A 25,989-nucleotide genomic window follows, 5' to 3' on the forward strand; every position below is an offset into this window, starting at 1 on the left:
ATATATAATATATATATATATTATATATATATATATATATATATATATATATTATATATATATATATATATATATATATATATATATATATATATATATATATATATATATATATATATATATATATATATATATATATATATATATATATATATATATATATATATATATATATATATATATATATATATATATATATATATATATGTATATATATATATATATATATATATATATTATATATATATATATATATATATATATATATATATATATATATATATATATATATATATATATATATATATATATATATATATATATATATATATATTATATATATGTTAATCCTAATTTGGTTATTTGGCCAGTTTTCATACTAACCAGCTAATTTGAAAACGGACTAAATAGGCTGTTATTTTGTAGGAATCAGCCAGTTCCGACAAATTACCAATGATCAGTGGATGGTTGATAGAAACTGCCTGGTTTGCTTCAGTTATGATGAAGATTTTTATTTAAGCATAGTAAAATAACAGCTGGTTTAGCTACTAACTGGTTAATTTATAGACTTTATTTCAGTTCATGTTAATATAGGAGGGTTAATATGGTAACAAACTTCCCGGTATTAAGAGTAAAGACAATTTTTTGTTAATTGTTAAGATTTTTTAAAAATAAATTTACTATTCCACGTTATTCCAGAACTTACAAATTTACATTTTTTGTTGAGACATCTTTTGGTATACTGCAGACACAACTACAGACCGAAGTGTAATTTCTGTTTACAAATTTCAAATTGATTTGGGCATTAAGTTGTTTTTGAAATTCCAAGTCTATAAAAACCATTTTTGACAGCCATTGCTAAACTTAATATACCTCTATGATTACCTCTAGAGAGTTCAACATCTGCAACAGGAAATCTGCGCCTACTTAATAAATGGGTAGTTCGCTTTGTCTGTACTATAAGGTGCTAACTCTTTAATGCTTCTAAATCTCCTCACTAATTCATCATACTGAAGTTTCTTAAAAAATTTATAATTATTGGCCTTATCCTCTAACTTGGCCCTTAACTGGTTATTGTACCCATATTTTCTTTAAAAATGTAAAATTTAAGTACACCCAAATTTTGAAAAAAATATTAAAAACGTAACATATTTTGGTGTTGTCAAATTTAAAGGTTTGAGTAAGAATGATGAAGAATAGGTTTTTTTTCCTAATATTAATAATAAAGTTTCCTATATGGTTCCAACTTACTAAGACATATTGTAGTTAGTTGTTAATTTGACTTTACAACTTACAAAAGGTTAGTTTTCTCCAGTTACTCTAAGGTATATTATCTTCAGGACTTCCAGATAATGTAATTATTAAACCATTACCGGTATCGCTGAAAATGTATATAGAAAGAAAGGATTATATTATTCGATCTAGTTAAGTCATTTTTCGTGCGCTTTGCCTCCGATCGCATAAATAAATGATTGGCTATCGAACAGGAAATGCACGAGAAGGAATTCTTGTCTTTTTTGTTACACAAAACGTATTTATTCAACACAATTATCGACTGTGGGTTATTTTTGCCAAGTTCACTATATTTTTACGCTCAAATTTTTATCCGTTTTGCCCCACCATTAATAAATCTGGCGCAGTTTCATTTGATCAAAAATAGATACTAGCTAGCCTTTCTATATTGCAATCAAAATGGAGTTTTGGTTAATTGCGAGATGATTTCGGTATAAATTTAATATTGTCATGATTTTTAATGCAAAGATTGACAAAAATTGTATCACTGGGACCAGAAAAATTTAATTTAAATAAGAAATTAAAATTTAGTTCACATAAAATTGTTACCGAAATGTTGTGTATTTTTTACAGGACATAGAAATCAGCACGTCAAAAATTGATAAAACAAACATACGGACCGAGTGCGTCGGTCGACCCTCAAGTGGCAAAAAAAAAAATTTGTCTTTTGGTTAATAAAAAAGCCATTAGTCATTTCGGGACAAACAAAAAATTAGTCGTTTTGCAAATTGAAACATGGGCGACCTCAGTGGGTCAAATATGGGGAGTTGAAAAAATTTTTAATTTTCTACAGGCACTTGCCTTTGCAATTCTACGCAATAAGGTCGAATGTTAATTTATGCGCTACCTGACCAAACGTCATCTTGAAAATAAATATTTCACGTTCATTAATGGACTTTCAATAAGATAATTAACATCCAAAAGATGAACTTTTTGGACTGGGTTAAAGGGACAGAAATCAAAACCGTAACGGGACCAAAGGCCGTAGTTTCACGTTGAAATTTACCAGTTAAAGTGGTATAGAATTATTTTTTTGCTGCTGTTACAGATAAACTTTGGTGCCTCTAGTATCTGCGATGGTTTTAAAGTTTTCGCTTGAATCAGAGATTGAGAAACTTCACTAAAACCTAATATATAACATATGGTCTATTAGTTGACACTCAAATGTAATTTAGGATTATTAAGCGTAATTTTGTTTTGTCATAGAAAATTTTGCAAAAGAAGCTAAGTATGCTTTAGAGCCTACGACTGAAGAAACCTGATTGGGATATGCAGACAGGGAGCAAAAAATGATCTCGTTTCCGAGACGGTAAGCCATCCTTCTCAATAGAAGGTTGTTTAATACTGCTTGATGAGTAACAATAATGCCACCTTGAAATTTTAAATAGAACATCATCATTTTACAGTATCGAAACAGGCAGCTGCTGCAGCTCAATATGAATGAGTCGTTTTGGTTTCCTGGTATCATCTCCAAACCGAATGATTCAAAATTTCCGCGACGTGGAGAATAAGCTTTAAAAAAAATCAATATACTAAAAAATATGACTGAACAAAGAGGTGTGAAATAAAATCGGTGTTTTTGCTACTTTTTCTTATAATTCTTTCCATCATTCATGGAAGCGGAACATAGATTAAAGTTCGTCGGGCTAGACTGTTTTCGATTTCTGGGACGCAAAGGATATATGTTATGTGCCTTTCGCTGTTGCGGCGTACACATAATAGAATTCGTGACTTCTTCGGAACACATTACCTCTTTTTGAGATATACAGAATTTGTCAGTTTTTGCTCGTGCTTGGGAAACCTATAACTCGTAATGAGAAATTCGTTCCCAGTATACACACAAGTTATTAGGTTTCGATACTGAATGGTAATACGCATCAAAAAGAAATATGGAATAGTTTTGTTTTTAAAGGAGAGATGTCGTAAAGTAGCACTCGTGTGCTGAAATACGCAATGTTAATTTCCAAAGGCATTTGAGAGGTTTGAATGTTAATAGGTTTGGTTCTTAATAACTAATTCAAGCTTAAACAAAGACTTGGAAGATTTGCGGTAATTTGAAAGAACGTTAGCATTCTGGTTTGTGAGCCTTTATGATCCAATCGCTCATCACACACAGATCTTAGATGAAGATTTTGAAGATTTGAAACCAACGTTTGAAGGTTAATAATATCAGTCTTGTTTGTGGCAATAAGGCAAGTAAAGTCTTTATAATTAATTCAATTGCCCAACCTACGTGGTTCTCAGACGAAAACTTTGCAAAGAACTTTAGCAAAAGCACAGGTGGCGTTTACGTCAATTCGATTGTCAAATCTGCGCGTTTTTCAGACGCAGATTTTGTTGTCGACCAACGTTGTCAAGGAAATTTTCTAATAACGTAAGAGAAGTTATTTTCGTCTTCGTTTACCGAAAAACGGAAGAGTAAATTTTTTAATTCAATTAATTTTCAATGGTTGACTGAGGTTTCGTTGAAGATAGGCAACTAATTCCTTCAAAGGATGTTCCCAAAGGCATTCGAACTATCAATCAGAACAATCTGACAAAAGGTATGTTAATGTGTTTTTTGTTTGTGTTTTGATAACGGAAGTACAAAGGCTAATTTGTAGGGAAAAGGAAAAGACCAATTCGAGTTAACCGGAACGTTAAAGTTAACTGGAGAATCGGCCTTTGATTGCTACATAACGCTAACGGGAAAACCCTACCGACACGTTTGCCGAGCTCTGTTTAATATCCTTCTGTTCTAACTTATTGTGGTCGCTTATTTCATTTAACCTGTTAAGTTGCTGTTTCTGTTATTGATGCCCCGTTATCGATTTTCGGTTGTCAGACTTTGCGAAGATATTTCAAAATCCTTCGTTTGTTGTTTCGTTTACGTATTTCGCAGACGAAGGATTATTCGTTATTAGTTTTCGTATATCCGCTTCTTACTGCCGAAGTTAATTTTCGCACGTGTGTCGAAATTTTATATTGACGTATCTCTGGACCGTTTAAATAAATATACGGGGTGTTTCAATTTATTGTAGCATGAATTTCACAGTTAAATTTTAATCCTTTAAAACGATTGGCTACTACAATCTATAACACGTATTTTTTAACTAAAAAAATTTGCAAGCCACTATTGTAAAAATTTTGCAGTATTGTTTTAAAATAAGACCTATAGTTTCACATTTTACCTTAGTTTGTAATAGTTAATAATTTGTCTGGACTTTTAAAATAAAAGCGAAATAGCCCTTTTTTGAACTTGACGATTATACAGGGTCTACATCTTTTAGATTTAAGATATTTTATTTACACTTTTACACCAAAAACTGTTAACCACATCAAAAATTGACAAGAAGCGGTGCATTTTTATATTAATTGGTGCCATTTCAAAGTTACCAATATTTTTTTAATTATTTTATTAATCCACAAAAAAAATACAATATGTAGCAAAAAATGTATTGAGAATTCTTTAAACAGTGCGTAAAGCACTGGTCCCAAGAATACAAATAACAAATTTATAGAAAGAATAAATTGAAAAAAAAAGGTAAGTATACAACCCATTACTTAATCTTATTACTATTATACATTGTAGAGTACTTATATTTAATTTACATTCAAGTGAATTTTTAACTGTTTAACAAATTGTATTTATTTATATTTTTTAAACTTTCTAGAAGCATGCAATACTCGATTGGAAAGTCCTTTATTAGTTCAGATATTATAATTGAAAATATCATTATGAGATCTGGTGTCATAGATGTGAACGTCTTTATTAAATATAATCTTTGTGTTAGACTTTTGTATTTTATTTATCATCCTATGCATAAATTTACATTGTTCTAGCCTAAGAAATTTGTCTATTTTATAAATGCCCAATTCTCTATACAAATTTTCTGTATGCGTGCGACGATCATAATTAAATAAAATTTTGAAGAATTTATTTTTTAGAGTTTGTATTTTAATAAAATAAGTTGCGCCACATACAGCCCATGTTGGAATTAGGTATCTCATATGTGTTACAAAATAACAATTGTAAATATTCATTTTACTACCGTAACTCAGAGAATTTCGTCTTTAATATACGGCACTGACTATTGGGTAAATTATATTTGATATAAAATTAATATGCTCAGCCCAGTTTAAACTATCATCGATCAGTAGGCCTAAATATCTAATTTGTTTAACACGTTCTATATTTATATTCTTAATACTTATCTTGGCATCTGTATTACTTTGTTTTTTTGCTTGAACAACATGTATTTAGTTTTATCAATACTGATTTTTAATTTATTACCCAAAAGCCAGTGCGCATATTTTTTTAAATCAGAACGTATTATTTCTTGTAAAAAGATGTTATGTTTTTGACGATATTGTAGCTTTTTTAATTCTTTTTATCAAAAACTGTTAACCACATCAAAAATTGCCAACAGGCGCTCTATTTTTATAATAATTGGTGTCATTTCAGAGGTACCGAGTTGTTTCCATATCCATTAATAATATCTACGCCAGTGGATATACTAAAAAGTTATTATGTTTTGGTGATAATGTACTTTTTAACATAATAATTATTTTTACCTATTATGAGTTTAATACATTTAATTTTAATAATTTAATTTAATGATAGGTCTGCGAATGTATAAGGATTATTTTATATAAACTAAGCATCTGTTGATTTTAAAAGTACTAATGACCGTAAAATTAACAATAAACGGATACGGCCTGTACCTATTTTGGATTGTGCTGTTTTAAAACAATTAAATGATCAGCAAGTGATCTGTACAGAAACGTATTATGCTAAACCATTTTTGAACACCGTTAATTTCATTAACAGTATTTTGTCGATTTTACCTACTTTAAAATCATAAAATTTCAATCATAAGCATTGACAAAAATTAACCTCTCGTGGTTTGTTTTTTCGATGGTAAATTTATTTTCATGTTTTGGAAATTTTCATGTTTAAAAATAAATTAAGAAAGTTATGAATTTTCACGTTAATGGCGGGGGATAAAATTATTTTATCTGATTTTGTCTTAAATCGATGACACGGTTAAAAATCATACTATTACTACCCTTCTTACACAATGGATCGTTCTCAATAGTCTCCTACAATATAAAATAAGTATCCAACGACATGGAAAATGATAACCTTTAAATGTCGTGCCAACACCGCTCATGATTGTTATATTTATAGCGCCGAGGTTGACAACGTTTTAGATCTTAGCCCGAGGAACAATTAAAATTTAAGTCGGGTAGTTGTATTACGTGCTTTTTTCGTGGATCGAATTGAAACTATGATAGATCACTCGGAAAATTAATTCCGTCGCAGCATTTGCCTGTGCAAAGAACAAGGAAAACGGAAAACTCGGGCGGGGTTCGGAAATACCATCCATTACTATTCAATCCACGGTTTGTTGTGAGCAAGGCACCCTGTCACTCTTGTCTCTCGATATACTACACACCCCTTTGGCGTGAAAAATAACTAATGCCCTGTTTCACTTTTCCGATCGTGTTGTTTTTCCATCGGAATTTTTTTTTTATTTGAAAATTGATTAAGGTAAAGCTAAACCTTAAGCTCCTTTTTAATGTCTAGTTCATAGCATTTGCTTAGGCTCGTGTGTCTACAAATCAAAAGGAAATTAGCGGCGTAGCAATAAAGCCAATTCTTTTTGCCGGAGATGGACGTTTTTCTCTTAAAATCGAACAGGACTGACGACATTTTGCCGCCTGGGACCTATCATTTTTCCCCAGCCAGAAAAAATGTTCCATATAAGCAGGGCAGAAAGTCCGAGTCTTCATATCGAAGCTATATTTATTGGATTGACTTTTGACTCGATCGATTTGTATAAACGCATTTCTTTACTTAATTACTAGTTTTATTGTATTGCTCCAATGTCAATAATTAATAAAAAAACATTTTCCAAAGTAATGTCCGGGGTGGTGAAGTAATTTTATTCTTTTATTTGTAATTTTTCCGACATATTGTAAGACAAACTTTAAACTGTAAAAATTGTAATTATAAAGATACAACTGAACGAGAATTGAATTAAACAGCAGCGTCGAAATTGCCGGGTGATATTCTAAAACAATTAAAGCATATATTTGATATGTTTTTTTTATTAACAAAAATGAAACTAAAATAAAATAAAATTGTTAATAATGAAAACTCATAAAAAGTATATGACTGCAAGTTTAGCTGTTAACTGGAAAGGGGTCTTTTCTTTTTTATTTTCAATTTTCCCTTATTTTCCTATGAACTTCATACTTATTTCAATTATAAAATTACATCTGAAACAGAATTGATTAAACAGCAATTTGGCAGCTTTAAAAAAAATACGATCATATGTCTAACATTGCTATTCAAAAAATATTTGCAGATAGATTTTGAAAATTTGATTTTGAATTGGTAATTTAGTTAAAAAGGTCCACGCATTTTCCAGCTGATATTCTCAAAGAGCTAAAGCGGTCGTAAAGTGGTTAGTATACTTCTGATATTTTCATTATATTAGATACATTTTTTAAAAATAAAAACTAAAATAAAATAAAATTGATGAGTAGTTAATTTGAGCTAAAATGTCTTGATGTTTTTAGTAATAATTTTATCACTCGCAATAGTAGGCGAGAATTTTCGAATTCGTTCATTAATATAATTCCAAAAAATCAAATTGCAAAGGAGATGCGGCATGGCATTTGTAGAACGAGAAAATAACAGAATATCAAAATACCTTAGAGGTACGAGCACAAAGGACTTTGCATGTTTATGGATTTAACCCCGGCGAGTTATATAATTTTCTTGGTAAAGATTTTAGGCACATTTTAATGAGTTTACGATAGAAATTAATTTTAAAACGACCTCAAAGAAGGTCTTTTTCCGAGATCGGTAGAAAATTCACTTTGATGCTCGAAAGAAACACAATATGGGGTCTTTTTAAGGTCGAAAACACGGGAAAGTCATCTTTTTTTTCTTGATAGCTCTAAGCACATGTCAAAAACGATATTTATTCTTTTAAAAATTTTGCTAATGTCGTTTCAAATAAACAATTCGCGTGGAGTGAAGTTAAATTTGAACTGAAATATCTGAAAAGCGTACCTACAGCCGATTAAAAGTCGATATAATAAGCAAGCAATGTTCGTATATTTTCGGTATTAATAACATCGAATAACGGCAGAGATATTCCAAGAATGTCATTTTATTTTCGGTAAAAAATTAAATTCTAAACAATAATTTTATTAATAAAATCCGTCGACGTATTTTGAAATCTGCTCTCGACAGACGATTTTTATACGGGGGAACAGACTTTGGATTTAATTCGTTATGTCTTTAATTAAATGGTAATGCAATTTGAACTACAGGCTTTACGATTTGGATACAGTTAGACAAATTTGAATTTTTAATTCTGTAAATCGAAATTATAGCTAATGTTATTTCAAGAAATATCGATTCTCGCAAAACTGTGATAAAATTCAAAGCATACATTCTCTTAAATCTCAAAGAGTAATTAATCTGCGAAATCTATATAAATAACTTTCTAAATAAAGTATCGGTCTTAAGAATCATCTGTGCCCCCCATCAACCCAGGTGAATACATACCTGTATTGTACGGACCTTGGAATTCCCTCACTTCCACACGAATTAAGCAAGCTTAAGCACCTCTCGCCAACCAGTTTGGTTATGGTTAAGACAATGAGAATAATATTGTTTAAACAGATTACGTATTAACAAATTTGTTCAAAAATGCCGAGAAAATTGCTAAAATTCCTAATTTTGTTCGACAATACATCTTTGCTTTATTTCCCGGGTCAGTTTTTGTCCGGAAGAGTGTTAATTGAACTACAAGACGACACACCTGCATTGGGTAAGGAGATTTTTGCTATTAGGTTCTTAGGGTTAAACGCTGGCAGTTTTTAAAGTTTGTTTTTTTTTGCATTTGAATTAAATTCTAATATAAGAATTATTGTGTCGTATTATATTTTTACAATATTATATAAGGTACTACGAATGCCTATACGCCTACACACATGCATACTAATAAGTAACAATGTCGTTTCTACTCTTTGCGTTTTGGGTTGTGCATATATAAAAATTAAGGACGAAACAGATTTCTATTTAACTGCCAATCTATGTGGCAACAAATGAATGGCCCCGGGAAATAATCTTCATGGATGTGTTTGCTGTGAAGTTCTTTCTCAGAAGGTATCGACGATATAAAGAAATTCTCTAACCTACATATTTGCAATAACAAATTATGTAGAAACCGATGAAGTGAAACTGAGGTAAAAGGCTTTTTTCCAAATTATTCATTTAGGTTTTGGATTGCTAGAACAATTTACTCCTAGTTCGAAATACCATTTTGATTAGCAATTTACTATTTTTTCATTTTATAATTAAATGAATCTGGAAGATATGGTCCCTGTTTGCGTTGTAGGGTTGCATTTGCATGTAGTTGGCGAAGGGGTAGTGAGAGTGCGGACGTCTCGTCAAGAGAGGGTGTATGACAAGGAAAATTATATCGATTTTAGAATGAGACTTTTGGGTGAGCCAGGTACGTAATTAAACCGAATTGAAAAAAATTCCTGAACCGCCTTTTTAATTCATTCTAAAAAGTTGCGTAAATAAAATTTCTACACCACACCATAAAACTTTAATTTCACATGCACACGATTATTGCGCAAAAATAAGTTTGCACTTTCTTTCAAAACAACCCTTATTTTCGGCAATAGCCCCTATTTGATACGCTTGTTCGGCGCATGCACCATATATTAGACGAGTAGAACTCAAGCTATTTCCTCAATACTTTTAGGTCAAGGACCATCGGTTCTATCGCCCGGAATTCATAGTTTTCCGTTTAAATTAGGGTTACCATTGGGTCTTCCATCGACTTTCTTAGGAAAACACGGTTGGGTTCAGTACTACTGCAAAACGGCCCTACGAGAACCGAATGGTTTGACCCACAAAAACCAGCAAGTATTTATAGTTATGAACCCGATAGATTTAAATTTGGAGCCTTCAGTTTTAGGGGTAAGGACATCGCAAATGTTTGTATTCCATGCATGTACCCTTTTTGACTAATTTCTTATTTTTTTGTTACGTTAATATCTAATTTAGACCATTTCGGGACAGGAAACGTTTAAATGTGAAGTGGAGCACAAATTTGGAGTGAGTTGTGTTGGGTCCGGGGCTGTAGTTTGTAAAGTAACTTTAGATCGAGGCGGATATGTTCCAGGAGAGAGTATAGGTAAGAAATGATATAAACTAAGGCATAGATCCTTATTCCAGTTTCCAGGAGTGTCTGCCAGTGTTTCAAACAGAAGCAGACTGACGATAAAAAGTACAAAAGCCGCTTTGACTGAGACCATAACATACATGGCCAGAGGAAAAGTCGTGCAGACGGAAAAAAGGGAGCTAGCTTCTCTCACCAGAGGAAAAATCAGACCTCTTGAGCGGGACGAATGGGTTAACGAACAACTGTATATACCACCATTACCGCCGACGAACTTAAGAGGGTGCCATTTGATTAGGATTAATTACGACGTATTTGTAAGTCATTTGTCATAATGCTGCGAATTTATTTTTAAGATTTTAAGAATTTTGGGGCAGGGCGGAATTGTGTAAATATTTGGCATTTCTTATGGCGTCGGATTTTAATTTTTGTCGACCAACTTGCAGTTTACCATAGAACCCAAAAGCCTTCAAAAGGAAGTGAAACTTCAATTACCAATTGTAATGGCGACGTATCCCCTAAGGACGGAAAATGACGAAACTGGTTACAAGTCTGGTACACACTACCCATCAACCTTACCAATATTTCGACCTTGGTTAGAAGATAAGCCTTCACAGGACTGAAATAGTCGCCATGGTTATAGTATAAACGCTTGAAATCGAGTAATTTCTAAATTAATCATCGCGATTGGATATCACGGAAAACCCGAAGTATATTTTTGGGTCAGTTTTGCCATTGTGATCGAACCTTGAGGGTTGGTACTATTGTTTCTACTAATACAATTAATTAAAGGATCGTTTCGATTGAATAAAGATTTTTTCTACAGCTTTTGTGTAGCCACTTGTTAATAGTTTTCGTTCCTATTCCGTAAATCTTTGTCTAGCAGTAAGTACAGTGTCGTTCGCGGAAGATGCTCCAATCCTATGTGTTGATACTTAAAACACCACAAAAGAATAATTTTACATATACAGGATGTTTAGCTTTGGTTAATTTGTTTCAGTTGTGCAATAAACAAAACTAATTAGGCATAAGCCAGAAACGAAATCTGCTGTTTTGATGGTCATGTTTAAAAAAAACTGGAAACCAAAAAAACCCACATTAAAAATTGCACAGTTTTTATTAAAAAATATATATATAATTGTTTAAAATGCGGATATTTCGACAGTAAAATCCAATTAATTCGTTATATAAATAAAAAAAAAATAAGTCAACAATATACACAAGTGTATAAAAGTAAAATTTAAAAATATTTAACAATTCCTGGCACATATTCCTACGCAAGGTTTGTATCCGGTAAAATTTCCCTGATATTTGTGTACTCCGAGTCCGAGGTAAAAAAGTCAACTAGCTCTTTGAAGGAGGGTCTATTCTCTGCTTTCGTTTCCCAGCAGCTTAACACTATTCGATAAATATGGTCGGGACACTCATCTGGCTGCTCTAGCCTACCGCCGCTGTCTATTAACTTTATCGCCTAAAATATTTAATGCAAATTATTTGCGAACTGAGAAAGAATAGTGTAACTTACTTCAGAACCCTTCATATCACCATAGGGAGATTCTCCGAATGAATACATTTCCCATATCGTGACTCCAAAACTCCAGACGTCACTTTTATGGGAGAATTGACCGTAATTGTAGGACTCCGGAGCGTACCACTTCAGTGGCCATTTACCACCCTGCAATGCTCTTTAATACACTGAAAATGTAGTCTTTAAACGGCATTTGAATTGGATACACTTACCGGTAATATTCATGATCTGTTCCTAAAGCCCTGGAGAGACCAAAATCGCTGATTTTCGCTTGAACTTTGGAAGCCAGCAGAATATTCCTCGCTGCCAAATCCCTATGTACAAATCTGCTATCCTCCAGATACCGCATCCCTTTGTAAACCATAACACTAATGTCAATTGTCACCCAAACACACATAAGAGGTTATAGAGAATTAAAAAAGAAAACAAAAGTTTTGCATAAATAGAAAATATTCGTTATCAATTATCACCCAACAGCTAGAAGGTTCCTTTTTTAGTTATGGAACACCAGTCAATGTTTCGAAAGCAGAGATCACTGCACTAGAACACTGTGCAAGAGAAATGAAAGCGAGGAAGATCCGTAACAAATCAATTGCAATTTACACCGATAGTCAAGCGGCTATAAAAGCCATACAATCTAATAAAATAACATTCAAGTTAGTTCTGGACTGCCACAAGGCATTAAACGAGATAGCAAGCCAGAACAAAGTTACTCTATTACGGGTACCGGGCACGGAGGACATAATGGTAATGAAGGCGCAGACGACGCAGCCCGCGAAGGGTCGTCAATGCGCAAAAACAGCCATCAGGGATTGGATGGACCGAGAATCCCGACGATGGTGGAGGGACATGCCGGGACAAAGACAGGCCAAGGAATTCCTAAGGGGCCCATCGGCCAATTTTACAGCGGACCTACTAAGCTACAATAGAAAAGCCGTAAGAATAATGGTAGGTCCACTGACGGGCCACTGCAGGCTTAAGAGGCATCTAAGCCTGATGGAAGTGGAAGAAAACACAGAATGTAGATTCTGTCAGGAAGAGGAGGAAACAGCCGCACACATACTGTGCCACTGCCAAGGCCTAGCGAGAGTATGTTTCCATCTGCTGGGCGATACCAAACCAGAGGCAGAGAGCTGTACGAGGGAGCCATTATCGAAGTTGTGGAGTCTGGTTAGAGAGACGAACCTGAATAAAGCTCTATAGCTTTGGAGAGAGTCACAATAGAGCCTCTCCCAACTGTTAATCTTAATCCTAAGAAATTATTGACTATTACCACAAGCAATTTGGGCCGCCCATATTTTGAATTCGAAGTTTGGGTTGATTTCGTCTTTGTGGCCTTCAATATACTGCAAAATCGATCCTAATGGTACTAGTTCCTGTACCATGAGCAAAGACGGACCATAGGACAGTCCTATTAATTTAACTATGCAGTGGTGTTTTAATTTTATCATAACCTGAGCTTCGCTTAAAAACGCCCCTCTATTGCCTTGGTCAACTTGTTCGCTTCTTAAGGTTTTAATTGCTACTTGCAAATCTTCATTGTCGTTTGTTAAGTAAGTACCTTCGTATACCGATGCAAATTCACCCTCGCCTATTAAATTACCCAGTCTTAATCTTTCGTAGGGAATGTAGCCCTCCTCATTATCATCTTTATCGTTGTTGTTATTCATCGAATTTGCAAAATCACTGGTGAACGTTATGCTTTCGAAAATATCCGGGCTAGGTAAACCGTTATTGTTGTCGGTGGTCTCGGATTTTGGAAGCTCAAATTTCGGTTTCGTTAATGTGTTTTTCTTTTTTCTTAAAGTGGACAATGTGGAAATCTAAAAAACGTATTTGTATGCAATACTTGTAAAATCAGTCTAAATTTTATCGTTAGTCAAAAAAAGAAAAACAATAACGATGCGTGTAAAATTGTGTTACGCATAAATCCATAAAACAAACGTATATTTTGGAACAATGTAATGTTTGTTAATAGCATACACACATATAGACGTGATTACGTGTAACAGGCTATATTCTGTGGAAGATATCTAAAAACAACCGTTTTACGGATCTTAAATAGCCCAGATAAAACACAGATCATTCAATATATTAACTTACTGAAAAGTTAACGATCGAAGAAAAAATCAATGAAAGGATCTGCACAAAAAAACGATTTAAAATTAAATTGATTAATATCTGGTTGCCAACATACCTGGGGCACAGGGGGTTTTGGCTGAGGCGGAACGGGTGTAATTAATACTGTAGGAAGACCATCCGAGAGAAATTTGTAGTATTCAACAATATGCTCCAAGGAGTCTAACATGGGCCCATCATCAATGAAAAGATAACCATTCCGCTGTTTTATAATGAAATTATAGATTTTATCCTCGTGATACAGGGTTAAAACATTCTCATTGTTCCGATCGCTGAATCTAACTAAAAATGCTCCACATTGGGGATTACTTTGCCTAATCAAAGTTTCTGCTTCGTGTCTATCCAAGGTACCATGGTACCATTCACTTTTATCAGTTTTTGGCACAGGAGATTTGTAATTTTCTAATATTTCAGCACATTCTATATGGCCGAACTTTCTCGCTAGTTGTGACGGTACCAATCCATCTTTTGTTCTAGGGTTGACAGGTGCGTTAAGACTTAACAACTCCATTATTACTTCTTTATGGCCCCGAGTAGCTGCTTCATGCAAAGGCACAGCCCCTGTTATTGTGTTTCTTGCTTGAACATTTGCTTCCCCCACTTCTATTAAAAGTCTTACAGTAGAGGATAAATTGTTCTGACAAGCATACTAAAAAGATAACAATGCTACTCTCACAAAAGATGTTGCTAATTTCTGGTTAAAAATAAAAATGAAACTCACATGTAATGGGGTATAGCCAGCAGTATCCCGTAGATTAACATTTACCCCATGTTGAATTAGATTTCTTAAAATATCATTTTGACCTTTGATACTTGCAATGTGTACAGCGGTCTGTCCATCTTGATTTTTCGCTTCATATCCATGATAACCCGTTTTTAATAATTCTGATACGACAGTGTAATTACCTTGATCAGTGGCTCTGTGCAATAAATTAGTTTGACCATATCTCCTGGAATCATGAGGGGGTGGAAAACCTTTTACATATTCTGTTAAGACTACAGATTCAGTAATAGGGTTCTTTGTGTAATGGTCAATGAGAGTTTCGATTCCATGAAACTTTAAGCATTCATCTATCGAGAAAAAAGTGTCTTGCTGATGTCTTCTTATCTGGAAATTAGTTACTTGAGAGTTGTGTAGAACAGATAGAACGAAATCACAAGGAGATGAATTGCTGCTTCTAACTAAAAATAGACCATCACATTTCCTTTCGTCTAAAAAAAAACGAGTTTCAATTTTAATAACTTTTCGCAAAGTAGTACCTACCGTTTAACAATAGATGTTCGCCTTCTTCGCCACTGATTTTTCCATGATACCAGCAAATGTCATCACATCTATTCATTATTAAATTAAAAGCTTCAAAATAAGTTATCACTCACAATCGTTCCCCCATTTCAATGTTTGTGCAAATTTGTCTTAACAAGGGAAAACAATAAATTGGAAAATAAAACCTTCTAAGAATCGTACCGAACGTCATTGGAATGCAGCGTTGCCAATATTACAACTTCAAGGTCGCATTCTGGATTGTACTATCATTGTGGTGTAAGGGTGTGCCCGGTGCACCGAACATACGTACGATTTCACACGTAATAATTTCCTTTGGTAACTTCAGGACTAACCAGTAGTTATTCTGCGAGTACGACCTACTCGGAAAGTTCAGCATGATGATACCGTCGTTCTACAGTTCAAATTGCATCAAGCATTATTTTCTACGTTCTTTTACAATATGATAGAACAACATATCATATAGACTTGACGTACGTCATGAGACACATTCAAAATGTTATAAATTATAGGTCTGCAAATCCATTTTCAAAAGTCTATGTATGGACTCTGTTGTCGTATTTGAAACGATAATTTTTATGCGTTTGTAAGACTGGTTGCATATATTGTACCATTTGTCAATATCTCAAAAAATCATTTATTTTCTTGGATAGGATATCACAAACCCTTTTCGTTCTTTTGTCAATCCAATGTGTACCTGTCTAATGTAGACAATCCCTTTCCAAATGGTACAGTTACTGGTTTTATACGATTAATTTAAACGAAATATCCGTTAGCGAAATTTAGTTTAAATTTGACCCTACGTATATAATTAGTAAATGTATATAATTAGAACAATAATTTTCCCTAATAAGCGCGAAAATTTGGAGGAACAATGCGATTGGCCGAAACATGGTCAGCGCCTCTGTGATCCGAGATGCGAAACAATTTTGGTGGTTGTTTAAATCAAAAGTGACTATGCCGTTTTAACAGTTAACTATTATTTGATGATCAAAACTTGAAATCTGTTCGTATGCAGGTTTTTAACGTTGATTTATATAACACAAATTTATTGCTTTGCAAAATATTTAGGAATGTCGCGTTTCCAATTATTTCTAGTTGCGTTGGTTTGTAAATCAAGGAGTTTTGTATATTTTTCATAAAGTTGATTTCAATTCTTTATTGCAACAAATAATAATGCTAAATTCATATATGGTAGGAGTATAAAACGAACTAGCGGTAACGTGCCCTACACCATCGCGTCAATAAAGTTGTGGTGAATACTGATTACTGAAGTTATAATCACAAGTTTCTGGATAGTCGGCAGATAATAACGCGCATCCTGAACGTTGTTATAATTGTGTTATATTTGTGATGGTAATTCCAACATCGGTTCTACTTTTCTCAATAAAACTATATACACGTATCACATTTAAAGTATAGAAATTGGTGCGTATCTTGACGCATGATTTTAAAAAAGCACATTACTCCGTATCCAGGCGAACTACTGTACTATTTTGCCAAGACACCGACAGATGTCCTTTAACATTGTTTTTCGGAATATGTATGTGAGGTAGAGAGGGCATTAATCGTCACGGGTATAGAATTCTTTAATCTCCATTTGAACCCGTTTCATTTACCATATTGAAGCTTTAAATTTGTTCCAGAGCTTTGGACTTCATCTATTCGAATGAATAGGAAGCAAACTTTTCAATTATTTTTAAAACTCACAGCATAGTTCCAATGTGGTGGTACTACATTTAGTAGGTACTACCGTTCAGTCATCGAGTTATTGATTGCACCTCTGCCTTGCTCTTTTGGTATTTTTATCTATGTTCTTTTGTTCTCCGTTGTTCACATCGAAAAGTGAAATTTTGGATAAGATTGTGGCGAACTTAAAATTTATATTAGCTAAGAGTTGAAAAATTGTTCAAAACAAGAGGGATAAATATATATACTAGAACACCATATGGAGAAATTGACAACTGATTCTGTGCCCTGCCCACCACGGGAAGAAAATATTGGAATGAAAACACAAATTCCAAATGAAAAACAAGAGACAAAATATGAATTTAATGAGGAGACCATTGATCCCAAAAGGATCTCCGCTGGAGGAGGAAGTAAGGCAGTTACTTTAATTTTCAGCAAAAGATTAATGGGTACATTTTAGTAACCATCATCAACTGCACGGGTATTGATATAGGCACGAAATGCACAGTTAATATTCATAATGGGAATCCGCAGTCCAAAACTCCAACAGTACTCTTGACTCCAAAAATTAAAAACATGTTTAAAAGTAGACAAGTTATTTCTAAGGAAGATATAAAATATTTATCTGGAGTGATTGGAGACTTTGAACAAGCTGCTCGTGAATTAGATTATGAAGAAGGACAAATACAGCAACTTAAAATTGACAATCCTAAAATTAAAGAGGTAATTATGATTAGTTTTGAAATTTCCATTATTGTGAAAGGTTTGAATATTTTAGGCAATTTACCAATTCCTGTTAGACTTTAAGCAAACCAGAAATTCAGAAGCCACCGTTGGTGCAATGGCCATGGCATTATGGAAGGGTGATCAAAAACCTGCGGTTAAGAGTTGGAGTAGTAAAATATATGAGAAACATGCTCAGTTTTTGTAAAAAATATGTTTATTACCTATGTAAGTGTTGAAATTTTTAGAACTTCAAAAATTAAACAAACAGATGCTTGATAGTCAATCAATTCTATTTTAATGTTTTGTTATATTATTGACAAAATATAATAAATTAATATAATCTTTAAACTTATATACTTACTAAACTAAACTATATAAATTTAAATATTTTTTAAATAAAAATCATGTTTGTAAAGTAATAGTGGTCTTTATATTAAATAAATTATAAATTCTTATCCTAGCTTTGAAGCTAGTGCATTGAACTATTGATAGTTCAATGTAAATTTGTCAGGCTTGTACTTGCATTGTTCTATTCAATACTTGAGGGACACATTTGATGTATTCATCTGTAATAATAGATTTGTCCAAGTTCGCGTTTAATATGATCACATTGGCAGGCAATTCAAATAGGGTTTTGTGAAACAACCATTCTTCATGAATCTGATGTAGTGCCTTTAAATATTCCAATGAAACTGATTTCTCTTCTGCTCTGTTTCTCTGCAGCATACGTTCATAAACCACTTCTGGAGTTGTTCTAAGATAAATTATTAAATCCACTCCAATATTGGCATTTTGTTTAATCCATGTAAAATGTTGGTCGATAACTGCAGCTGATGGCAGTGGCAACAGATTATCCTCCTTCATCTTCTCCACAAAGCAATATCGTGCACTATATATTGATCTTTCCATTAGCTTCACTGGGCATTCCGTTTTTCTCACGTGTTGTTGGAGCATGGTGAGCTGCACATAAGACTGGAATGTGAAGCTCCACTTTTTTATGTCCGTATATAAAAGACCCAGGAGGTTGTGGATGTTACAATTCCTCCACATTTCAATGGGTTCTGATAGCACGCAAATATCGTGGTACTGTTTGAAATAGTTTAAAAACGTGGTCTTCCCACTTCCTATGTTTCCCTCGACTATGACCGTAAAAGGACGAGAATCTGATTTGATTAAAGACATTCTTCATAGGTAAAGAAAATTAACTCTGGCCACTATGTTAGTATAACCGCTACAACTCACGACCGATTGCTTTTCCCGCGCTTTCGGGTTTGTTGGCGTCAAATCTAACGGTTATCTGCAATTGTGGCAAATTGAAGCTGTTGGCACACCTGAATTATGATTAGGATTTTACAAAATAAGCTTAGAAACAAGATTTATCGTTTAATAGGCTTTTAGGACATTATATACCATTAGGACATTTTATACCCTATTTCGACCTGAATGAAAAAAAAACTATACCTTAATAAGGAAAAACGTTATTTTTAAGCCACTGCGCATGGTCAGTCTAGGGAATAAGGTTTGGAGGATTTAGAACCATTCGAAAAAGTGATATATTCACGATTTTAATAATCTATAAAGTGAACATTTATGTTTTCGCTAAATTGCAGCAATGTGTCGTAGTGAAGGTATGTTCCCATTTTTGAGCAGAATCTTCTAGCTCAACAAGTAACTCATTACAAAAAAATTAATAAAGTTAAATTGAACCATACTCTCCTACTTTAATTCGAGAAATTGTTGAAGCGGTCTAAGTTCAAGTACCTTAAAATAACGTAGCCGTATTGGAAATGTGACGCAATAATTGACTGTCACTGGTGCGTTCTTTTTCTATTGTGTCGTTCTTACTGGAAATTTTGAAACAGCCAAGAAAATTGGACAACGAGCATAAGTTGAAAACACAACTTTTACAGGCATCCGGTAAGTAAACATTAATTTATAATACGCCTCCCTTATCTGCAATAGTACCTGTAGCTTCCTTTGTTTCATTTTCAACAAGTTTTGACATGTTCTCCTATAGGTTTTAGGCCTGCCTCTCTTTTGCCTAGCGGATTTTTTCCAGTTGAAAAACCGGCGTGGAATGGTCAGGTGTGGATAGTTTTCTAGAACTTCTAGAACTACGTGCCAAGCTATGGACAAAAGAAGGGGCCGGCCTTTAATATCGGATGCTGTGATATTAAAACCCTTGGCATTTAATCTCGAAGAAGCTTTGGAAGTGGAAAGTGTTTATAGGCCTAATTTGCTGTTGGTTCAAAGTGATCTGAAGGCTGGAGAGGTCACATTGACTCTAAGAGACGGAGCTGTCAACATCTTGCGCTTCTTACATATTTGGTTGGATTTACCTCGCAATGTTTACTTCTCAGCTGTTTCTTATTTAGATATGTTTCTTGCAAAAATGAGAGTAAGTGGGCAGAGAAAATTTTTATTGTGAGATAAACTTGACTCTTTAGGTCCAAGAAAAATTTTTGAAGTGTTTAACTTTAAGCTGTTTGGTTATTGCTGCTGATACGGAAAATCAGATTATTGATGTGGACTACTTGGTGAAGATTTCTCAAGGGAAATGTACATCAAGAGATGTGCTGCGTATGGCAAAAATTGTTAAAGAAAAATTAAAACTTGTTGATAAGTGCAAACCTACCACAGTGGAAGATTTTTTTAAAATATATTTGGAAGTCTTTACTTATTTGACTAGGAAGTGGGAACATATCATTTCAAGAAACCTGCTGCAAATCAAAGAACACATGCTAACCCGGCTAGAAGTTCTACTAGCTGATAGCTCTACGGCATTTTATAGATCATCCTTGTTGGCCTTGGTTTTATTTCGTCTTGAAGTTGAAAATCTCATGGCGCATGGGTTACCAAAAAAATCGGTTTATTTTTTGGGAGAATTTTTGCATTTCTTTACTATAATTTGGGAGATCCAGTCAATTTGCAAGGTAAATTTATTGTCGATTTATTTGTTTTTGTGACATTTTGATTTTAGGTTAAAAATTCTGAACTTAAACCTTGTTATGCTACTGTCTCCAAAGTGATAAGAAAGTATTGTAGTCAGAGAAAAAGTGATCACCATGAAGAGCTATCTTGGAAATTTTCGTTTTCAACTATTGAAAAGTCAAAACGAAATAATTACCATCCATTTTTGCCTACCATTTCCGAATGATTTCCAGAAATAATTTAAACATTCATGTTTGTCTTTGTAAGCACAGATTTTAATTATTACACACTATAATTTAATCACAAAGTACACAGTCTGTCCAATATGTGTTAATGCTGTAAATCATATTTCAGAGGCATGTTTCCTTAAATGCATGTTTTAGTTGTCTTTTAAAAAAGGAGAAAATAAGTCATAATTTTTCACCTTGAAGAATGTTAATTTTTTTAATTTCATTTTGTGCTTACAGTTTTTTAATTTGTTTTTGTCTAGTCTTAATTTTTCAATTAACTTAATGAGCATTTACTGTCATTGTTTCAATAAAGTAAAATTCCTTTGTAAAGTAAGTTTTAATTCCCACCTTCTATTATCGCTGTTCCCCAAAGGCAGGACGCTTCGGGGTAAAAACAAAATAAATTTTGAAAAACATGTTTTATTAAATGTAAAATTAGGTACACGTTTAATTTAAGTATTAAAATAAATACAGAAAGGAACACGCAAATTTTATGGCAAGGACATTCATGAATAAATTTACGCTCCTCATTTTGATTATGAAATTTACAGATTTTCGGAACATTATTGCTCTCTTGTGGATTTTTTGGTACAAAAATATATACGACATCGTAACTTCTTTTACTTCGTTTCCTGTCCAAAACATCCCTCGGAGTTTCTTGTATTTGAAAACTTTTCATTTTATATAAAATTTACGTTGTTTCCATGTGTCTGTGAACAGTAACGGGTACAACCATACAATTTCTATGTGGAATTTTCGTAAACATGGGGGAAATCACATTCTGTGCAGCATTTTTGGTTGAGACACTGGTATGCACGGAAGTGGTGTCCGACATAATGTCATCTTCCAACGAATCAACTTCAATTGGTGCCAGAGAAAGGTGTTCAGATTCATCATGGGGTGTCATAGTTGAATATCCATGGTCTGAATCAGCAGCGGTATTATTTCGTCTATAATTACTTGCGACGCAATATGGAGAAATCGGATCATGCCCTTCATCTTGTAATAATTTGTCTCTGTGATTTCCGAGATCGTGAAAATTCTCGTTAATATTTAAGTCGCTCATCCTAAGCTGATCTTGAGTAGATGATAAATAAAGTCTATCTACTGCAGGATTACTGTACGATCTGTAACATATATACAACAAAACAAAAAACACACACATTGCAATCACTAATCCCAATATAGGCCCAAGTGGCGAATATTCGTTTTCTGTTGGTAAAACGGATTCGTTAATATTTTCCCTATAAGGAGTACGTAGGCCATAGACGCCATTAAAACAATTAGACAAACGAGAACAAAATGGATTCTTCAGATAACTTCCGTCACTATCATATTTACACCACTCGCAACCGATGACTCCCAAACATTCTAAGTGTGACCTTTCACTTTGGCAATTTACTGGGAAACATACATCCAAATTGTCGTCTACTTCTGGTGCAAAAGTCGCATCTACAAAAGAACTTTCGGTGTGCCACGAACAAGGTAGATTGTTCGTTAAATTTTGACTAATGTCTTGGCAAGAGTTAGCAGCTTGTTTCTCTAAGGGGCACTCGCATGGACATTCACATTCCTTCTGTTCCATTCTGTTACAATTTAAACATAAACGATCGACTATACTACATGGACAGAACGTGGCTACCACATCGCAGGAAGCGTTCACTATACCGACAAATATATTGGTATTTGGCACGGGCGTGATCCTGTAAGTTACGCAATGTTCCCCAGGAACAAAATTGACTAAAACATTACTAAAGCTTGTATTTAGCCTGTAATATCTCTGTACCGTATTATCACCATAATTGTTACACAACATTTTCTTGATGAAATGTTTATGATTTAATATGTCATTGGCTACCAATGATTCTCTATGGACGATATGCTGCTGTTCTACCGGTCTTGCACCTTTGATGTCCATCAATTTTGGGTGGTAAATTATATAACCTTGATCGTCAATCAGAAAGCATGTAATCTGATTTAAACAAAATGGCAAATGTTTCAGCAACATTTTCAACATAAATCCATAAGTTAAATCCATAGCTATTACGGCCTGGGGAGTCGCGTACGCCAATGTAACAATATATCCCGCTCCCCCTTGATCTAAATATGGTGGAATCAATATAACTTTGTCTTTATTTTGCAAGGCACGCAAAAACCACGGTCGTTTAGTAATTTCCAGGTCTGGTAAAAGAACGCTGCCCGGAAACATCTGCAATACACCTTTGTAGGATGATGCATAACGTCTTACAATATATTTCGATAATTCGGAAGACAGATGCTTTTTCCTCAAGAAATCCAGTACGTGGGCTAAACCCAAAACTTCATCCCGCACTTCTTTTTTTAACCCTGGGTTGATCAGTAATCCTGTATCGTCTTTTAGATAAGCCAAATAACCTTGGACAATGAGTTTATCTTGAGTTGTTCTAGACGCTGAGAATGGAGATTGAAAACAGGATCTGCTCAAATATAATGATGCCACATCTATGACAAAGATTTGCAATATTGTGCCGAGCATGTCTCAAATGTTACTTACCTAAGGTAGCAACCTGATTTAAATGTTTGCATAATTTGTACTCTTCTATGCCATCCAAATTTTGGTATAATAGTTTTCTGACTGATGGACTGGGAGATGCTTTGAAGGGTCTGTTAAATTCTCCATAATTTTCATTTAGGACAATACAAATGACATACCAGTATCCAACTCTACTCCACGAGTATTCCAACTGAACCAAAGTTAAGTTTGGTTTAGTCTGCATATAGGTATTTACAACAAATTTACTTACCACTTCGTCTTCCTGATTTCTGGTGACATGATTCCCTGTCATTTCTGTGACAAGTTTCTGCATTAAGACATCTATATCTGGAATCTTTTCTACATCTCTCAGATTGGTAAATGTGATTTGGTGTGTCAATGGTGAAGGAGTGGATATAAATGGGTGGACAAGTACGTGCCCTTCCAAGTCAATTAAAAAAGCATATGTGTACCGTTGATTGCTGCTATAGTATGCAACATCCTCAACTATATTGGAAAAGTAAATATCCGTCCCTAACATCGCAAACCCGTCATAATTCCAACTCAGTAAAAATGATACCGTTAAGTCTGAAAATATAATTTTACAGTTAAAGTTGAAGTTTGTTTATCATTTAAATAAATTACCACTACTTTGCGGATCCCAATGTGGAAGGGTGATTTGTTTTTTCATGTCAAAAAAATAACTGGGATTGAAAGTGCTATAAAATTTGCTTACAACAAAGCCTATTTCATCAGTCTTATTAACAGTTAACATATACCCCATTTTTCTGTATACATTGTGGTTAAATGTAATGTTATACTTTGTAAAATTTTGGTAAGCAATATCGCGCAAGAAATGAGTTTCGTACAATATAGGCTTCATCTCTAAAATATTCAAAAAACATTGAAATATTTTTCTATAAAATCGGCCTCTCACCTTACCGTCAATAACAGCACACGTGTGTATAACAATTGCTGTTTTAATATTGTCTGTGTATTGTGCAACTGTTTTAAGTACAGTCCTAGCTTCACGCAATGAGGAGAGCAATCCACGACTTATGTAGGCTATCATAATTGTTTCATTATCGAGGTTTGTGTTTTTCAGAGCGATATCTAAGGCTACTTGTATTCCAGAAGTATGATTAGTGGACCCTAGAGACCAGTCCATCAGGTGTTGTTTTAAAATATTTTTCTCTTACTTACCATTACCCCTATCCAGAGAATCAATGAAATTAATCATTGAGGTTACGTGCGCTGCAGTTGCGTGTTCCAATTTAACATTAGTAGCATTATTTCCTTGAGTGCAGTAGGTCTCTGGAAAGGACCATTCAGATGCCAGTCCTATCAAAGCTACTCTGTCATCTTTATTCAAGGCCAACAACATTTCTTTGGCTGAAAAGGTTCAATTACAAAAATTGTATAAAAAAAATTAAAACTTAGGGTTACCAATTGCTTTTGCAATGTGCAATTGTCTTTTGCTTAAGGAAGCTCCATGATCTACAATTAAAATTACATTCTTGGTCATGTATTTGCTCTGCATTCTAAAATTCTTCCACACTACTGATTCCTCATGTCCGGAACATTCCAAAAATGGTGAATGTTTGGTTTCTTTAAATTCATTATTTAACATAAAATACTGTTGTCTCACTGCGTTTGGCAGTAAGGTTATATTTTTTCCTATTTGGTATAAGACTAAAACCCACTTTTTACAATAGCTGATTAAAACCACCTAATTCACCTACCATATTTGGAACCAAAACTGTCTCTGATGCTATTATTACCAACCAAATAGTTGTTTACAAGAACGTCCAGCACATTGGCCTCTTCCTTTATACAGGGCAAAAAAACCGATGATGATCCAATTGATGGTAAAGTGTTTAATATATTTGAAGCATTTTCCATTGAGTAGAAGACATTATTTATCTTATTTAACAGTTTTTGGGACATCAGGTGAAGATCTGTTTTAATTCCATTTTCATTTAGGGTATATTTGAAGCTTCCATATAGTTTCTGCAACAATACTGTGTCATCTAAACTGAGGCCTGAAGATATAAAACTTACATCAATAAATGGCACACCTAATTCTTCATTTTTGAGGGTATTTACATCTTGGGCTATTTTTTTAGCTATTTCCTGTATATCAATATCACTTATACAAAGATTTACTGTACATAAAAGGAAGGCTAGAAAAATAGTAACTTTTGGCAACATGTTTCCAAATTTTCATTTTATCTGGCAAATTTTTGATGTGTCACAAAGATGTTAAAAGGATCAAAAGTCTATTTATAGTCTTCTCCATTTTCACAGAATTATTCTCAGTGTGGTTCTAAAAAGAAAACTAAATATAAACAAAAACTGTTGAAACATAAATAATGTGTGTTAAGCATAGACAATTTTGGCAGGCTGATGACCAGGTTAATGCCAACTTAACTTTTGTGTGGTTATGTTTAACCTCAACAGTG

General features: G+C 33.7%; 6 protein-coding genes across 9 annotated transcripts; 3 read left to right on the plus strand and 3 right to left on the minus strand.

Annotated features, from left to right (window-relative positions):
- Positions 1-8,879: 8,879 nt before the first annotated feature.
- LOC132708714 (arrestin domain-containing protein 4) lies at positions 8,880-11,336 on the plus strand. 2 transcript variants are annotated; one of them, XM_060681241.1, is made up of 6 exons: positions 8,880-9,125; positions 9,696-9,812; positions 10,071-10,288; positions 10,376-10,505; positions 10,554-10,807; positions 10,937-11,336. In XM_060681241.1, exons 1-6 carry the CDS (start codon positions 9,005-9,007, stop codon positions 11,111-11,113), a joined length of 1,017 nt encoding a protein of 338 aa, XP_060537224.1. In that variant the 5' UTR covers positions 8,880-9,004; the 3' UTR covers positions 11,114-11,336. The 2 variants fall into 2 exon arrangements, with proteins under 2 accessions (XP_060537224.1, XP_060537225.1); XM_060681242.1 differs by having other exon boundaries at positions 10,391-10,505; positions 10,937-11,335.
- A 260-nt stretch (positions 11,337-11,596) lies between these two features.
- LOC132695695 (tyrosine-protein kinase Shark) lies at positions 11,597-15,703 on the minus strand. Of its 2 annotated transcripts, XM_060660113.1 has the most exons (7): positions 15,422-15,695; positions 14,879-15,369; positions 14,216-14,806; positions 13,292-13,841; positions 12,231-12,369; positions 12,016-12,175; positions 11,597-11,961 (listed from the first exon to the last, which is right to left on the minus strand). In XM_060660113.1, the coding sequence occupies exons 1-7, from the start codon at positions 15,495-15,497 to the stop codon at positions 11,764-11,766; spliced, it is 2,205 nt and encodes a 734-aa protein (XP_060516096.1). In that variant the 5' UTR covers positions 15,498-15,695; the 3' UTR covers positions 11,597-11,763. The 2 variants fall into 2 exon arrangements, with proteins under 2 accessions (XP_060516096.1, XP_060516097.1); XM_060660114.1 differs by lacking the exon at positions 11,597-11,961 and having other exon boundaries at positions 12,025-12,185; positions 15,422-15,703.
- A 1,349-nt stretch (positions 15,704-17,052) lies between these two features.
- LOC132708769 (uncharacterized) lies at positions 17,053-18,059 on the plus strand. The gene is made up of 3 exons (XM_060681328.1): positions 17,053-17,538; positions 17,589-17,851; positions 17,907-18,059. Exons 1-3 carry the CDS (start codon positions 17,388-17,390, stop codon positions 18,057-18,059), a joined length of 567 nt encoding a protein of 188 aa, XP_060537311.1. The 5' UTR covers positions 17,053-17,387.
- A 291-nt stretch (positions 18,060-18,350) lies between these two features.
- LOC132708768 (deoxynucleoside kinase-like) lies at positions 18,351-19,229 on the minus strand. The gene has a single exon (XM_060681327.1). The coding sequence runs from the start codon at positions 19,034-19,036 to the stop codon at positions 18,362-18,364; it is 675 nt and encodes a 224-aa protein (XP_060537310.1). The 5' UTR covers positions 19,037-19,229; the 3' UTR covers positions 18,351-18,361.
- A 389-nt stretch (positions 19,230-19,618) lies between these two features.
- LOC132708598 (cyclin G) lies at positions 19,619-21,345 on the plus strand. Of its 2 annotated transcripts, none has more exons than XM_060681011.1 (4): positions 19,619-19,771; positions 19,872-20,278; positions 20,337-20,787; positions 20,835-21,345. In XM_060681011.1, exons 2-4 carry the CDS (start codon positions 19,983-19,985, stop codon positions 21,009-21,011), a joined length of 924 nt encoding a protein of 307 aa, XP_060536994.1. In that variant the 5' UTR covers positions 19,619-19,771; positions 19,872-19,982; the 3' UTR covers positions 21,012-21,345. The 2 variants fall into 2 exon arrangements, with proteins under 2 accessions (XP_060536994.1, XP_060536993.1); XM_060681010.1 differs by having other exon boundaries at positions 19,872-20,252; positions 20,302-20,787.
- A 45-nt stretch (positions 21,346-21,390) lies between these two features.
- LOC132708595 (VWFA and cache domain-containing protein 1) lies at positions 21,391-25,940 on the minus strand. Its single transcript, XM_060681008.1, has 9 exons — positions 25,589-25,940; positions 25,270-25,537; positions 24,974-25,219; positions 24,731-24,919; positions 24,470-24,679; positions 24,173-24,412; positions 23,799-24,115; positions 23,549-23,738; positions 21,391-23,496 (listed from the first exon to the last, which is right to left on the minus strand). The coding sequence occupies exons 1-9, from the start codon at positions 25,736-25,738 to the stop codon at positions 21,707-21,709; spliced, it is 3,600 nt and encodes a 1,199-aa protein (XP_060536991.1). The 5' UTR covers positions 25,739-25,940; the 3' UTR covers positions 21,391-21,706.
- Between the last annotated feature and the right edge of the window lie 49 nt (positions 25,941-25,989).

This window comes from Cylas formicarius, unplaced genomic scaffold (assembly GCF_029955315.1).
Source record: "Cylas formicarius isolate icCylForm1 unplaced genomic scaffold, icCylForm1.1 PGA_scaffold_12__32_contigs__length_19106922, whole genome shotgun sequence".
NCBI lineage: Eukaryota > Metazoa > Arthropoda > Insecta > Coleoptera > Brentidae > Cylas > Cylas formicarius.

What these genes read in the sequence shown, in the direction of transcription:
- LOC132708714 (XM_060681241.1), top strand. Translation starts at nt 9,005, where the DNA reads ATGCCGAGAAAATTGCTAAAATTCCTAATTTTGTTCGACAATACATCT. An exon ending in AGACGACACACCTGCATTGG is followed by an intron (nt 9,126 to 9,695) that starts GTAAGGAGATTT and finishes TTTGCGTTGTAG; the next exon opens with GGTTGCATTTGCATGTAGTT. An exon ending in TGTTCCAGGAGAGAGTATAG is followed by an intron (nt 10,506 to 10,553) that starts GTAAGAAATGAT and finishes TCCAGTTTCCAG; the next exon opens with GAGTGTCTGCCAGTGTTTCA.
- LOC132695695 (XM_060660113.1), bottom strand. Translation starts at nt 15,497, where the DNA reads ATGAATAGATGTGATGACATTTGCTGGTATCATGGAAAAATCAGTGGC. An exon ending in CAAAACCCCCTGTGCCCCAG is followed by an intron (nt 13,842 to 14,215) that starts GTATGTTGGCAA and finishes TACGTTTTTTAG; the next exon opens with ATTTCCACATTGTCCACTTT. An exon ending in GGCGGCCCAAATTGCTTGTG is followed by an intron (nt 12,370 to 13,291) that starts GTAATAGTCAAT and finishes TGGTTTACAAAG; the next exon opens with GGATGCGGTATCTGGAGGAT.
- LOC132708769 (XM_060681328.1), top strand. Translation starts at nt 17,388, where the DNA reads ATGGAGAAATTGACAACTGATTCTGTGCCCTGCCCACCACGGGAAGAA. An exon ending in GATCTCCGCTGGAGGAGGAA is followed by an intron (nt 17,539 to 17,588) that starts GTAAGGCAGTTA and finishes GGTACATTTTAG; the next exon opens with TAACCATCATCAACTGCACG. An exon ending in ACAATCCTAAAATTAAAGAG is followed by an intron (nt 17,852 to 17,906) that starts GTAATTATGATT and finishes TGAATATTTTAG; the next exon opens with GCAATTTACCAATTCCTGTT.
- LOC132708768 (XM_060681327.1), bottom strand. Translation starts at nt 19,036, where the DNA reads ATGTCTTTAATCAAATCAGATTCTCGTCCTTTTACGGTCATAGTCGAG.
- LOC132708598 (XM_060681010.1), top strand. Translation starts at nt 19,983, where the DNA reads ATGGACAAAAGAAGGGGCCGGCCTTTAATATCGGATGCTGTGATATTA. An exon ending in TGTTTCTTGCAAAAATGAGA is followed by an intron (nt 20,253 to 20,301) that starts GTAAGTGGGCAG and finishes TTGACTCTTTAG; the next exon opens with GTCCAAGAAAAATTTTTGAA. An exon ending in AGATCCAGTCAATTTGCAAG is followed by an intron (nt 20,788 to 20,834) that starts GTAAATTTATTG and finishes TTTTGATTTTAG; the next exon opens with GTTAAAAATTCTGAACTTAA.
- LOC132708595 (XM_060681008.1), bottom strand. Translation starts at nt 25,738, where the DNA reads ATGTTGCCAAAAGTTACTATTTTTCTAGCCTTCCTTTTATGTACAGTA. An exon ending in GCACATTGCAAAAGCAATTG is followed by an intron (nt 24,920 to 24,973) that starts GTAACCCTAAGT and finishes GAACCTTTTCAG; the next exon opens with CCAAAGAAATGTTGTTGGCC. An exon ending in GAAATCAGGAAGACGAAGTG is followed by an intron (nt 23,739 to 23,798) that starts GTAAGTAAATTT and finishes ACTTTGGTTCAG; the next exon opens with TTGGAATACTCGTGGAGTAG.